This window comes from Colletes latitarsis, chromosome 9 (genome assembly GCF_051014445.1).
Source record: "Colletes latitarsis isolate SP2378_abdomen chromosome 9, iyColLati1, whole genome shotgun sequence".
Taxonomy (NCBI): domain Eukaryota; kingdom Metazoa; phylum Arthropoda; class Insecta; order Hymenoptera; family Colletidae; genus Colletes; species Colletes latitarsis.
Genome location: NC_135142.1, coordinates 21,555,582 through 21,568,801, shown reverse-complemented (window position 1 = coordinate 21,568,801; position 13,220 = coordinate 21,555,582). Strand labels below are relative to the sequence as shown.

The 13,220-nt window shown below is 38.2% G+C and overlaps 1 protein-coding gene across 3 annotated transcripts; it reads left to right on the top strand.

Moving 5' to 3' along the window:
- Positions 1-4,967: 4,967 nt before the first annotated feature.
- LOC143345324 (sialin) lies at positions 4,968-11,559 on the top strand. 3 transcript variants are annotated; one of them, XM_076772331.1, is made up of 9 exons: positions 4,968-5,176; positions 7,643-7,848; positions 7,965-8,186; positions 8,664-8,748; positions 8,952-9,118; positions 9,476-9,625; positions 9,776-9,908; positions 10,310-10,563; positions 10,992-11,557. In XM_076772331.1, exons 1-9 carry the CDS (start codon positions 5,110-5,112, stop codon positions 11,283-11,285), a joined length of 1,578 nt encoding a protein of 525 aa, XP_076628446.1. In that variant the 5' UTR covers positions 4,968-5,109; the 3' UTR covers positions 11,286-11,557. The 3 variants fall into 3 exon arrangements, with proteins under 3 accessions (XP_076628446.1, XP_076628447.1, XP_076628445.1); XM_076772332.1 differs by having other exon boundaries at positions 5,015-5,176; positions 7,621-7,848; XM_076772330.1 differs by lacking the exon at positions 4,968-5,176 and adding an exon at positions 6,607-6,819 and having other exon boundaries at positions 10,992-11,559.
- The last annotated feature ends 1,661 nt before the right edge of the window (positions 11,560-13,220 follow it).

The window sequence follows — 13,220 nt, the reverse complement described above, 5'->3', positions numbered from 1 at the left end:
CAGTAGCAGATGACGAGATTCTTTAGTTTCACAAAGTCACTTTTCTTACGCATAGGGTACGTACGTAGGACGACGAATTATTCGATCACCGATCGATGAATTTTTGTTCTCCTGACAAAACGAATAAATTTCATAAAATGATTGTAAAGTTAGAATATCGCGGATCTGTCGATACTTCCCATTTCGTAGCACTCACCATATCTATATTACACGTTTTGGAATGAATATATCTTCTATAAACACTAGTTCAATCACCAATTAAGTATTGTTTACACCATTGATTGAATAAGAGGTTGTGTTCGAACGAATCAGAATACTAACCAAGTAAAAAATCAGCTGTTTCACAGCGCGCTCTGTATTTAAGAACAATGACTATAAGAATCATATTTAACCCGTTTATCGGCGTCGGTAACGTCAGAAAACTGACGCATTTTGTCTCAACAAAAATTTTGATCAAAAATTATTTACACAATTAAATTAAATTAGTTAGTTTTAAACCATATGATACATCAAGGTTTGATTCTCGAATTTAGGATCTGGGAAAGTAAACGCGAAAAATTCTCATCGTTCGCAATTTTAAATGGAACTATACAACTAATGCAAATTATTTGCAACTTTAACTAGACAAAGAAACATTGTTTTATTAAACTTTGTGTTGTTTTCGATGATCAGTTTAATTGGTAATACTTTGTGATGTCTATGAATTAAGTAAGGAATGAAAAATGATCAGCGTGGTCGAACTGAGCTTGTTTGTCTTATTTAAAGTTATAAGTTTATTTAATTTTTTACTTTCAAGTCGTAAAATTCATACTGGATTCAAACTACCTTCCGATATGTTGAGCTCGGCCTTGCGGAGGTCCACGTACCGCGAGGAACTAGAAAGATTGACCCCTAAGTGATGTTCGCGATGCAACAGAAATCTGTCTTTTTGCCCATAAAACGCGATTTCGCGATGGTAATGCTATTAATCATTGATCCGTGCGATACGAAATCTTGACAAATATTAAAATAATTTTTTACGAGAATACCAATCGCTGCATGTGAACTCCAGAGTACCTACACGACGATGGTGTGAATTAAACAATTATAAATAAAACTTAGCATTGTTTAACATTCCAACGCAATAGTTTAAACAATTATTAACAATATGTAGTATATGAATAATGAAAGGGCCCATCAGTATGCGTAAATAATAATTTTTCGTGAAATAATTTGTCTACCGGACGGGTTAAGATGGCTGACACACGCTGTGCTCTCCCCACTCCTCCGTCATTACATTAAAGGCTCATGTGGAGACTTACACGTCTCACTCTCGCGGGGGAGTCCAAGGGTGGCGGAACTCCTGGCTTGGTGGGAATCTCGGGACCATCCTAGACTGACCAGTGACGACCAGGGGGGACCAGGACTGACCAGTGCTGACCAGTGCTGACCACTACTGACCAGTTGACCAGTGGTGAGCATACGATGACCAATAGTGACCAGTTGCTGACCAGTGGTAAATCTTGCTTAAATATCCCCTCTCTCTCTTATTTTTCTGATTTGAAGCTTGCTCGTTCATTTTTGACTATCGTTTGATGAAAAATTGAGTTTGTTGAATTTATCGGTTTTCGTTTCGTTACTGTGAATGTTTCCACTATTTTGACATACAATGAGATATTCTATTAACTGGTTCTTCTATTATTTCGGCAATTGTTGCGTTACGTCGACCATATAAGGCTCTGAAAGAAAATGATTCTCTGTGGGGTATTTCCTTCGATCTTTTACTGTTTCTGTTTCCAATTCTTTCCTGAACTCAAAGACTCTGAAAGAAAATGATTCTCTATGGAGTATTTCCTTCGATCATTTACTGTTTCTGTTTCCAATTCTTTCCTGAACTCCAAGGCTCTGAAAGAAAATAATTCTCTATGGGGTATTTCCTTCGATCGTCTACTGTTTCTGTTTCCAAATCTTTCCTGAACTCGTATCTGTCTTTGTCGATTAATCTGAATTTTTATCTCGATTTTGTTTGCGAAATTGCTTTATCGATTTCACTACTTCTGGTATTAGTTGAATCTGACTTGGTAAGATATTCCTCATTTCGTAGAATATTTTTACTGGTCAGCTAAGTTTACCAGCATCTTCTATCAATTAATCTGAATTTTTATTTTGACTTTATTTGTGAAATTGTTCTGTCGTTCTGACTGTGATGTCGTTCTGACATTTTCACTTCCTTATCACGTGTAAATTTTGTACATTTCTTTAGGTAGATCTACCCATCGAGAAACACTTATTCTGTGTAGGATATTACAGAATTTCTTAGCTTGTTCGATACATCAGCTGAACAAATTATTCCTCCACTTGTCGAATCACAAATGGATTGGTTAGGGTTTATTAAATATTTCTTAATATGATACTAATACAAGTATTAGTTTTTGTTTCAGCTCAGATCTATTATAGATCGATTCCAAGGACATCGAGGGAAAACGCCACAACCGCCGAGGGATTCATCCATCAAGTCACTCATCCGCCGAGGGACATGTAATTCTAAGTACATTAGACTTAAGCTTCGTCGCGAACTTTAAAATTAACGTCGAAGATTTCTTTATTGTCCATATTTCCGCGTCGTACCAAGCAATTATTGAATAAGTAGCTTCTCTCGACTCGTTCCCTCGTTTCTAGCTTCGATCACCGCTGTTTCATCGATTGAAACATGTGATCGGCCGTGTATCTGGTCCGAAAGATCTAATCGCCTTCCCTTGGTAAGCTTGATTGAGGGAAAACGGCACTTCGCTGGAAGGTGTGGAGTTTCCGTATTCTGCGGAAACGCATACCTTCCAGCGGAAGTCGACTCTGTCTCAGGTACTCTCTCTTTGTCAGACAGCCTAAGTCGGGTCCTTCGGGCTCCCGGCGGGTTGCGTTGGAGAAATGGAGACCTCGATTCGGGGTTGCAGTTCTCTGTTTTCTTGTTGAGATCGAGTTAGCAAGGGCAGTAGGTTCGATCCTCGGATCCGCTGCACGGTTCAGCGTCGCGTCGCGTCGCGTCGCATCGCGTATCCCACGATTTAGCTTCATCCCTCTTTTTAACCACATAATTGCTTGGTACAACTAAATCAAGGAACTTTGTTTCCTTCTATCGTCCGAATTTTAGCTTCAACTTGACTAGACTTGGGCTTCGACGTTAATTTTAAGTCCCTATTGTATACGTCTCCCAATGTTGCCAAGTAATTATTTAACAAGTAGCTCCTCTCGACTCGTTATCTCGTTTCTTGCTTCGGTCACCACTGTTTCGTCGAACGAAACATGTGATCGGCCGTCCAGTTTGTCCGAAAGATCTAGTCGCCTGCCAATGATAGATCGATTTCTAGAAATAGAAATCAATCTACCAAGGGCAGCGTGGATTCGATCCGAAGATCTGCTGCACGGTTCAGCATCGCGTCGCGTCGCGTCGCGTCTCCCATAATTTAGCTTCATCCCTTTTTAAACGAAATAATTACTTGGCACAACTAAACTAGAAGATCGAAGGAATATTGCTTCCTTCTATCTCTCTAGTTTAGTAATTTAGTTTCTAGGACTGTAAAAGGGAGATCGATGGAACATTGATTCCATCTATCTCCCTTCGGGTCTCCACTCGCAGCAGCCTCCACGTGGTGAGACCTGGGTAATATCATTTAGCGTTTAATTAATAATCGTATCACTCTTAGCTGGGTAATGCAATTATTAATTAAAAACTAAATAATATTAGCAAATTGGCTGCGATCCGCCTTGCATAGGTCATCATGAATATAGAGCTTCTTCGCTAGGTTATTTTTGATTCTCATTGATTCATCAAAGACTCTAGAGTATTGTCAGAGTCGAGGTATACATGTAGATCTTTCACCCAATGTATTTTTTCGGTCCATTTTTATGGGGTCTCGAAACCCCATTACCATTTTCTTGTCATTCGCAACGTTACCAACAGATTCAGAAATGAATTTTAATCCCTTCCATAGTTAACTCATATGTATTTACGCACACACTACAGCTGTTTGCCTATCAATACTAATTCAGTGAATAGTCTCTCAACTAACGGCCATCCATGAGAAGAGGACGCTAAAATCATCTCCGAATTTTCAGGTCGGTATGGCAGTCAGATTGGACCACGAAAGTCCATAAGGTGAAAGGCCTACTCGTATACCTCGTCTGTGCTTGAAACATTTTCCTCGAGTCTTCTTACCATTTAAGCGACAAATCCAACGTTATCAATTCAGAATGGAATAAGACTGCAGCGCTATGAGTTATGAGAATTAAATAGTATTTTTTAAAAATTGAAGACACTTTTTAATTATTCGTTTAGGAAAAATATGTAATATTAACAAATTTACGAAAATTTAGTCATTAGGTTGTTTTAAATACATTTCTTGAAACAAAAATGTACGAAATGCTTCATGCATCTGTAAATTCTTTCATTAATTTATACAAAATGTTCATGACTATTAATAGCTTCATGTACCATGTCGTCCAAATAAAGGGTTACAAACTATTTTCTCAAAAACGTTTTTTTTATTTAAATGGTCCAGGGGTTTAATTTTTTCATACACAAAATATTCTTTTGAGTCGATTGTTAAGAAAATGGGGAGTTCTCTATATATTTTATGCACAGAAATGGTTTCCTAACTGTGATTATCTGTCCTTGTTTCACGGAATATAGCAACATAATTTCTATCTTCGGACGATTAGGGTCAAAGTTACACCGATTTCAATTGCACGCGTTGCTGTCATCGAATGTTTTGTGGGGCTCAGACAACGCAAACGAAATCAGAACGTTTAAAGTAGGTTCTTATCACGCGTGAAATCCGCGAACGTTATCGTTTCGTAGCACGAACGTCAAAATATCACGAGCCAGACCTCAAACGGTGCTTCAAGGCTGACCCGGTATAGGTACTTATTGTATCAAGTCTCGTTAAGAGATGTTCATTCACTCGTACTCCCAGATGACCAGTATAGTTCGTGCAACTCACGACGGTCAGATTGGCCCGGTGTCGGAGCGCGGAGGTGCCAGTGAGAAACCGGCAACGATCGCCACAAAATGTGCTTAAAGCGTCGGTCCCACGTCGTGAGAACTCGAATTCTGCACGGGCATATTTGATAACTATGGCAGCGCTCGTTCGTCTTAAACGCGGGAGCGTCCAGTTGAGACATGCGGCGCTAGAAATGAAAGGTAAGTGATATTTACTTTGCAATTCGAGCACATTTATTTTGCAACATATTCCAAGCATTTAGGCACACAGGACAGTTCTAGAAATTGAGTCAAGTTATCCAAAAACCCAAACATATTTTTATCTTTAAAAATATTTCTGCATTTGAACACTGTAAAGAATAAATTAATTTATTTTGGCTTCTTTATAATACCGACATAATCTCCGACACTTCATAAAGTGCTTTTTTGCGATAGATATCTTTTTTCCTATTTTTGTTGTGTATTAAATTATGTATGCCAAAGGGTACTGACCCATTAATAAAGTGATATTATTATTAAAGCGTGTTGTGTAAATGTTAGTCTTCCCTACGTGCGTCGCGATGTAAAGAAGATTGGGAAGCACTGGTGTACAGAATGATTGTAGAAACGGGGACAAGCTATGGTTCTTTTCTAAGCGAGAATTTAAAAAATTAATAAGTCGAGTTTCACTGTTGAGTCTTTCTTTTCGATTCGATTCTGTTATTCCTGACAAAATTTGATACGTTAATTTATTTTGAGAATAAAAATATATCTGTCATAAAACTAATAGTTTCTTAGGGATTCAAAATGTGAATAAATCACTGACTAATGTTTATTTACATTCAAGATGACGAAATCGTACGCGTAACGTAGTAGCTTAAATATTGCGATTTCGATACCTCAGCACTTGAATCGTTAGTAAGCCCGTAATTTTAAATACAGAAGTATTGAAAATATTTATCGATGCCTAATCGCAAGGCGCGAGTAATAATAATAATATATAAATCTCAGCGAATCTTTTGTACCGCGAACGCTAATTCAACGAGTATATCCAACAATTGCATCTTATCGCGAGTCTTATCACCGATGATCGGATCTTGAAAACATTTCCACATGTGTTATAAGTGACAGGCTGAATATTATGATAGATATTCGTCGTGTTTAACTTGTTATCGTGTAATTTGTGTATTTGTTATTTGAGTTCTGCGTGAAATTTTCCACAACTGATTCGATCAATCAAGGGCATATGCTACCTTGACTATTTTAAAAAGGTTCGAAAACTTTATTTTCCTATCGTAAAACTATAAAATCACCAACTATGAAACCATATTGGCTGTAGAGGCTACAGAGGTTTGAGACCCCTTCCTTCCATCAATCAAACAAATATTTCATATTTTAGTCGCTCTAAGCAATCCTCATTCGTTAACAAATGTCGAGCAAATATCAAAATTTTAATATTTCTGTTTCTATTTATAATTTTTAGTCACCTTTTAGCTTTTCTAGAACCACTACCTAGGGTAACCCCTTAAAACTGGGATATTCTCCAAGAATAGATGCATTTGTAAATATTTATATCCCACAGCCCGCGTGTTAAAGTAAAAGATGTTGATACGGAGTAGTAGTTTCAACAATCGTCGCTTGTGTCACGTTCTGAGGGCACCAAAGTCGAGGTCACCTGTGTTGTACGAGGTAGGAAAGAGATAGTAGGCATAGAGTCAAAAGCCAAGACTGATAAGAGAGACATGCATTCGGTGATTTTGCTCCTTTCGTGTTCCGTGAAATGGCAGACTTCGTCAAGAGAGGTAGCGTGCAACTCGTCAAACATAGCAGTGTACAAATAAAACAGGCTGCGAAAGAGGTTCGAGGTTCGTTAGACTAAATCTGACATGAGAAACACATTTAAAAGAAAAGATCTAATTTACACGCTTCAGAATATATAATATATATTGTGCGTTACTTTCACGAAAACGAATGGATTATCTTAAGTTTTCGCTTGTTTGCTAGCTCTTGTTCCTTTCATGAAAAGAATACACGATCGAAGAGTACGAATGCATAAATTCATTATTATATTGAATTAAATACACGTTATAGAAAATTAAGACATCGAATACTTTTCTAATTTTACTTGAACTACGTCTGTCCAATGTTTACTTTATTCGATACGATTATTAATAATTACTTTAAGTATTCAAGTTCGTCGTATAATGTAGGTAAAATGCATTTTTGTAATATGTTAATTACCGTGATTAGATTTAAATTCGCATATTGTAATAGATGCTTTGCATACTCAATGATAACACTGAATTAAACGTGGAAACTACGACACCTATTGTTTGAGCAACTTATCGGAATCGAGCAACGTTCTATTACAACAGACGTTTAATGTCGTCGTTAATATATGTGTGTGTATTGTATACGTATACATGTGCAGAACCATTGTCTATCCGTTAACGTATAATCGTATTTAAACAATAAACGGAATCCCTTTGCATTATTTACATTTCATACCTGCATAAATTTTTGTTAAGTTTGTTTTTATCTTAAGTAGGACATAGTATTATCATAGTAAAACTCAACAAAAGCGTATGGAAATATGAAAAATAGGTAATGCAAAGGATTGATCGATAATAACTCTATTTTGTATATAATAAATTCCAATTTTGTAGTTCGGTTTTGATAATTCGACAGCTGCTGTCCGAGCGCGACACATAGTAGCTGCGCTTGTTGCAGTGGGATTTGCACTTTGTGGTGCAGTTGAAGTCAGCTCCTCGGTTGCATTGCTTGCCAATCAGAAAGACAATCATGCCATCATCGACACGTCGTGGCACTGCGACATGCTGGTCAACATCAGTAGTCGCAATCGGACCGAAGACTTCGAAGTCATACTTTTGGAGGTAACTTTTCACAAATTTTAGCGAACAGCATGTATTAAAATTCAACTTCATTGTTTCGTAGTGGTTCGAATTAAAAAATTATTTTTAAAAGTTAAAAGTAATGACAATGTTTGCAGCTTCCGCCGGAAGAGCGCACAGAATCCATAATGAGAGAGGCATTTTTGTGGGGACAAGTAGCTGGACCAATCTTAGGAGGATGTTTGGTATGGGGAAGGTCTGGTCCATCTATGGTGTTTTCACGAGCGGTTCTCAGTGCTTGCTTGGCTTCTTTGCTGGTACCAGCTGCATGGAGAGGTCCGTCTCACGTTGCACTTCGTCTGTTTCAGGGCCTATGTACAGTAAGAATGAAATCCGAATTTCATAAAATTAAATTACATGCGATTAAACATAAATTACAAGCACGTAAAGAATTTTCAGATTTTGCTTACATTGATTATTTACACTTTACTTGATCGAACAATACAATTCATTCTATGATTCAAAGTGTGGTTTTTATTTAATGATTAACGGATGAAAAGTTATTTACCTTTCTTCGTTGTTGGAAATTGTTATCTAGATGAGAAGTTTACTCATCTTTGCACAACATTGCTTCTGCTTGAAGATTCTCTTCCATGTATTACGATTCTTATGTAAACGTTGCAAGCTATCACGAAGGAATATTATATATGTAAGATTAAAAACAATTTCGAAAACATTACACAGGTTTCTAATTCGTTGAGCTAACTCTATTCTCAAAAACTAACGTTGAAACTTCAAATCAGTGAAAGATTGAATGTTCAAAACGCTAGATATCGTTGCCACATTTTCTTTTATAGGGCGCGACCATGCCTGCTGCTCACATGCTTGCTATGACCTGGTTTAAGAGCAATCATAGAAGCTGGTTCTTCAGTTGTTACGCTGGTACGTAGATATTTATAAATTTTAACGCACAGGTTATTAAAAATGTCTAATTTCGAACAAGAAGTTTGTAATTTTCATAACACAAATTAATTTCGAATCAATGCAGAACATTTTTGAAGAATATCTAAATTACAAAGACTATTAAACTTTGATTTCTACACGTTGATGTTTATAATATTAATGAAATATGATTTTCTCATCAGCTGTCAGCGTTGGATATTGTCTCACAGGGTGGTTGGGTACAGCTGTCGTTCGAAGCTTCGGTCGGGATTCTCTTTGCTATGGCCTCGTTATTATTGCGCTATGTTGGTACTTCGCTTTCGGCCGATTCGTCAAAGACACTCCGAAATCTTACCAGCACGATACGAACGTGAGAATCAAAAAATTTCCTCGAATATTTCATAAAGTTACGTGACTATTTTACGTTGAAAAAAGATCGACGCGTATCCTAACGTGTTTGGCATTAGGCTTAAGCATATGTAAACAATGCGTTATTTGACTGTTGCAATCCTAAAGCCATTGTTTAGAAAAACTAGTAACGTAGTGGCTCCCACATTAAATGCTGAAGTTGCATCACAGTTATTCACGATCACTTTCTCCAGACAATTTGTCAAACACGAAGCACTCAACAAGAAACGTTTCAACTCTAGCATCAGTGCAATGTTAATCCCTTGTAAATTAACAAATAAAATCATAAAGTGGGATTATATAATTGGTAATAAAATAGGCAGCCGTGATTCCGTGGGGAAAATTGCTGCGTTCGGTTCCTGTATGGGCATCCGCCGTTGCAACCATGGGCAATCAATGGGGCGATGCAACTCTTGCACTTGGTATGACGAAATACCTGAAACTCATCTACGGATTCTCGACAGCCAATGTGAGTATCAAGTAGGTGCATGTTTTTATTATTTAATATTAAAAGGGTATGTATAGTTCACAGTATCTTTTGCTTCTACGGTGCAAATAGAATTTATTTTTATTAACGGAAACATTATTAGCGAGGATATCCAATCGTTAATATTTTTAGGATTCGGTGTTAACGACGTTGCCTCACATTGGTCATTTCATGGCTGCGTTAACTTGCGGCCTCCTCGTGGATCACGTTCGCGAATCTAAAATAGTTTCAACGACCACAGCGAGAAAGTTGGTCGTTTATACTGGTATGTGTTGTAATTAGAAATTTTTAACTACCTTTATCGGTTCCATTATAGATGAAAAATGTAATTAACAATATTTTCGAAACGCACCTTCCAATCCTTGCGATTTTTGCGAATCAGCTCGAAGATTTTCTAAATTTTGAATATCTTGCGTAAGAATCGCATGCGAATCGCGTTGAAAGTTATCGAATTCATCGTTGCGCAAATTTTACACAGCAATTAGACGAGGCTACGTCTCTTCCTGCAACTCTTTCCAGGTGACAGTCGGCTCGAGGAATTCGAAACTTTATATTACGCTTACGTAACTATAGAAATGGTTACCGATAAAATGTAGCACAGCAACACCGTGCGACTCGTAATTTTCATTCCCGGATAATGAAGTGTAACGCGTAATTAATTTACAGCTCATTTCATACCGGCAGCCCTACTTTTCGTTGCCGGCTACGCCGGTTGCCAAGCATTGGGCGCAGCATGGTTAGGTATAGCCGCTCTACTCGTCTCTGGGACTGCACCTGCCGGTGCATTAGCTGCAATAGCCGATCTTGCACCCGTAGAATCTCCTGCCTGCGCTGCAGCGGCGTGTGCTTTGTGCTCTACTCTAGGGGCAGCGGGCTTGTTGGCTGCCAATTACTTCGTTACTCAGGCTCTTCACGGATCTGTAAGTTGGTCTCCTAGAAAGTAATCAGACACCATTTAAAATTTAGACACCTACCCCCTATCGTTTTTTCTAAAAAATTGGTTTTTGAGTTTCAATAAGCAAAACTTTATTCGTCAACTGTTTACTATCGTCGTCACTGCTGGATACATGTAGTTGTGACTTCTTTATTTGTATGAAATATAATCCGTAACATTTACCGAAGAATAATCGGGGTAAATACGCAGCTTATTCGGACATTTCAGATAACCGGGTGCCAGATAATCGAAACTCTACTGTATTCAGGACAATATCAAAAATTATATCAGAAATCAAAAACTTTTCTGTCCTCTTATCCAACACGATGAAAGCAGTATCTCTCTTAATATAAATTTTGTATGCTTCGATGAAAATTGTGTTACGACTCATTGATTCGTAAATTTTTCATGCAGATCGCGGGTTCATGGCGGTTGGTTTTCGGTGTCGCGTCCGTCGTTTTATTAACGACCGCAGCGGTTTTCTTAGCGCTTGGAAAAGGTACCCCACAGCCGTGGATTCCATCCGTAGCTCGGCCACGAAGTCACGATGCAATTTACGAGCAGGACGCCCTGGAACTCGATTACGAGGACGTCGGCGTGCAAACAGAGCCTTTCAGTCCTTACCCGCTAGAAGACGACGTCGAGAGTGTGAAAAATGTTCCTCGTTCTGCCTCGGTCCACTCGAAAGTTTCGCTAGCGTCCAATTAAACTCGCGTTAATCGCTAACCTTTTTTATATCAACAAAACAAACTGATAAAATGCGTACAGGTGCTCGTCGTCGCAATAACAAGAATTGAAAATTGTATATAGAATAAATCACGGACGAGATCGTATATTATATAAGTAAGCTTGGACTTATTCGCAGATATGTGCGCTTCCTGGCAAGTGTCATTAGCGTTTGTAATAATGTATGTAAAAATAAATGCGATAGTAAGAATAAAGGTAAAAGTAACTTATTGGTAAAAGCAATTTTTCATTTATAAATACGCTGCTGGACTTTATTGCGCTGCTTGAATTCCTACAAAATTGTGTCAATGGTAACTAAATTAAAGTTTGAACTTTCCACTTTTCCTCTTTGGTTGACTTTGTTTATATCTAATTGTGTAAACTAAGATCAGACAAATTATAATATTGTTATAGTTTTGGAAAATTTAGATATAATTCCAAACAGAATTAATAATACACAATTCTGTTATATTTCTACCCACAATAATTAGCGTTAATATCTTATTGCACGATCGGCATCCGAACTAGAGGATTTATCAAGATCGTCTCCAGTACCTGCGAATTCTCCTTTCTTCTTCTGCGTGTCGTGTTTAATCACAGATTGCATAGAATTCTGTAGCATGCGAGACAATGAACCAGCCTTTTTTACGATGGCTTTCCATCACCAACGAGGAAAGTCGACGAAATATAACGACCTCCCTAATTAGGTACCTCGAAGAAGGTACTACGTCGTCCGGGCCAAAACGTACGCACGCCATTGACACGTTCACAGATACACCGGAAGTTGCAGCTTGCAAAACACAAGAACGCCGCCTGGTTGGCAAATTCTTCTGTCTCTTAACGACAGCCATTCACATGGCATATCCGGCTCGCAGAGAAAAGTGGAAAGGTTGAACTATTCCATTCTATTTTATGTTAAACGATTATTGCAATCGACCATTACACAAAATCGTGTTTACTTGGTTTATACTCTGGACAGAAATTATTCCAGCACCCGGCAAAGAAAAAGAAAAGCTATTGAAAGTAAAATTTTCGTGACCACATAAATATCTCTTCGATAAAGAAAGTCCTGCTCACTGGTACTCAAGTTCGAACCGATATTTATAGATGCATCGAACGTATGTTCTTTGTGGATAGTATTATTGTGAATTGAAGGTTAACGAGAGTGTATACTTGCGAATCGAAAGTTTAATAGTACCTTCTTCCACTGCATAAAGTGTTTGTGCAGAATGACAGTTTAGTTTTTCCTTCAAATTAAAATAATAGACACGTTTACGAGCTGGATCTGTAAGTAGTGGATTTAGAAGAGCTCAAAGGAAATGTGGAGGCTACCAAAAAATCGTGAATAGAATTTGAGAAGTCCACTTCAAGAAATTAAAATTCAGATGGCTTTTTTGATCAGTGAAGGGAGATTCGTGCTGTTGTAGCCACCACGGATGGACGACACTGTACGTTTCCCAGTTACGACCATTTCTCCTCAAACGGAGATGGTCTGGTTAGCTCCCATTCGGTCGGTTTTCTCACACAGTGGTACACCAAGACTTTCCCCGAACGTAGAGTGTCTCCATCCGGGGATTTGGCAACGGGTAAGCGAGTTCTGAATAGGTGGAAGTGTGGAAGCCACGTGCAAAGTCCCATGATCTCCGCCCTCGTTGTACAGGCATACGCCAGCACCTAACAAATACAAGTTCGCGTACCCGACGGCTAAGTGTCGCAACCAGCGATGCTAATTACCAACGGTAGACACGTTATTATTCTTTCCTGGTGCACCGGCTCTCAGAGGCTTGCGAAATAAATTCTCACACCGTGCTATCTACCATCCATCTCGTTTTATTTCGATACATATATTACACTAGTTTATATAAAGATATTATTTACAATGGAACAAACTCTAAAGAGCGACATCGTCGTGGCCAG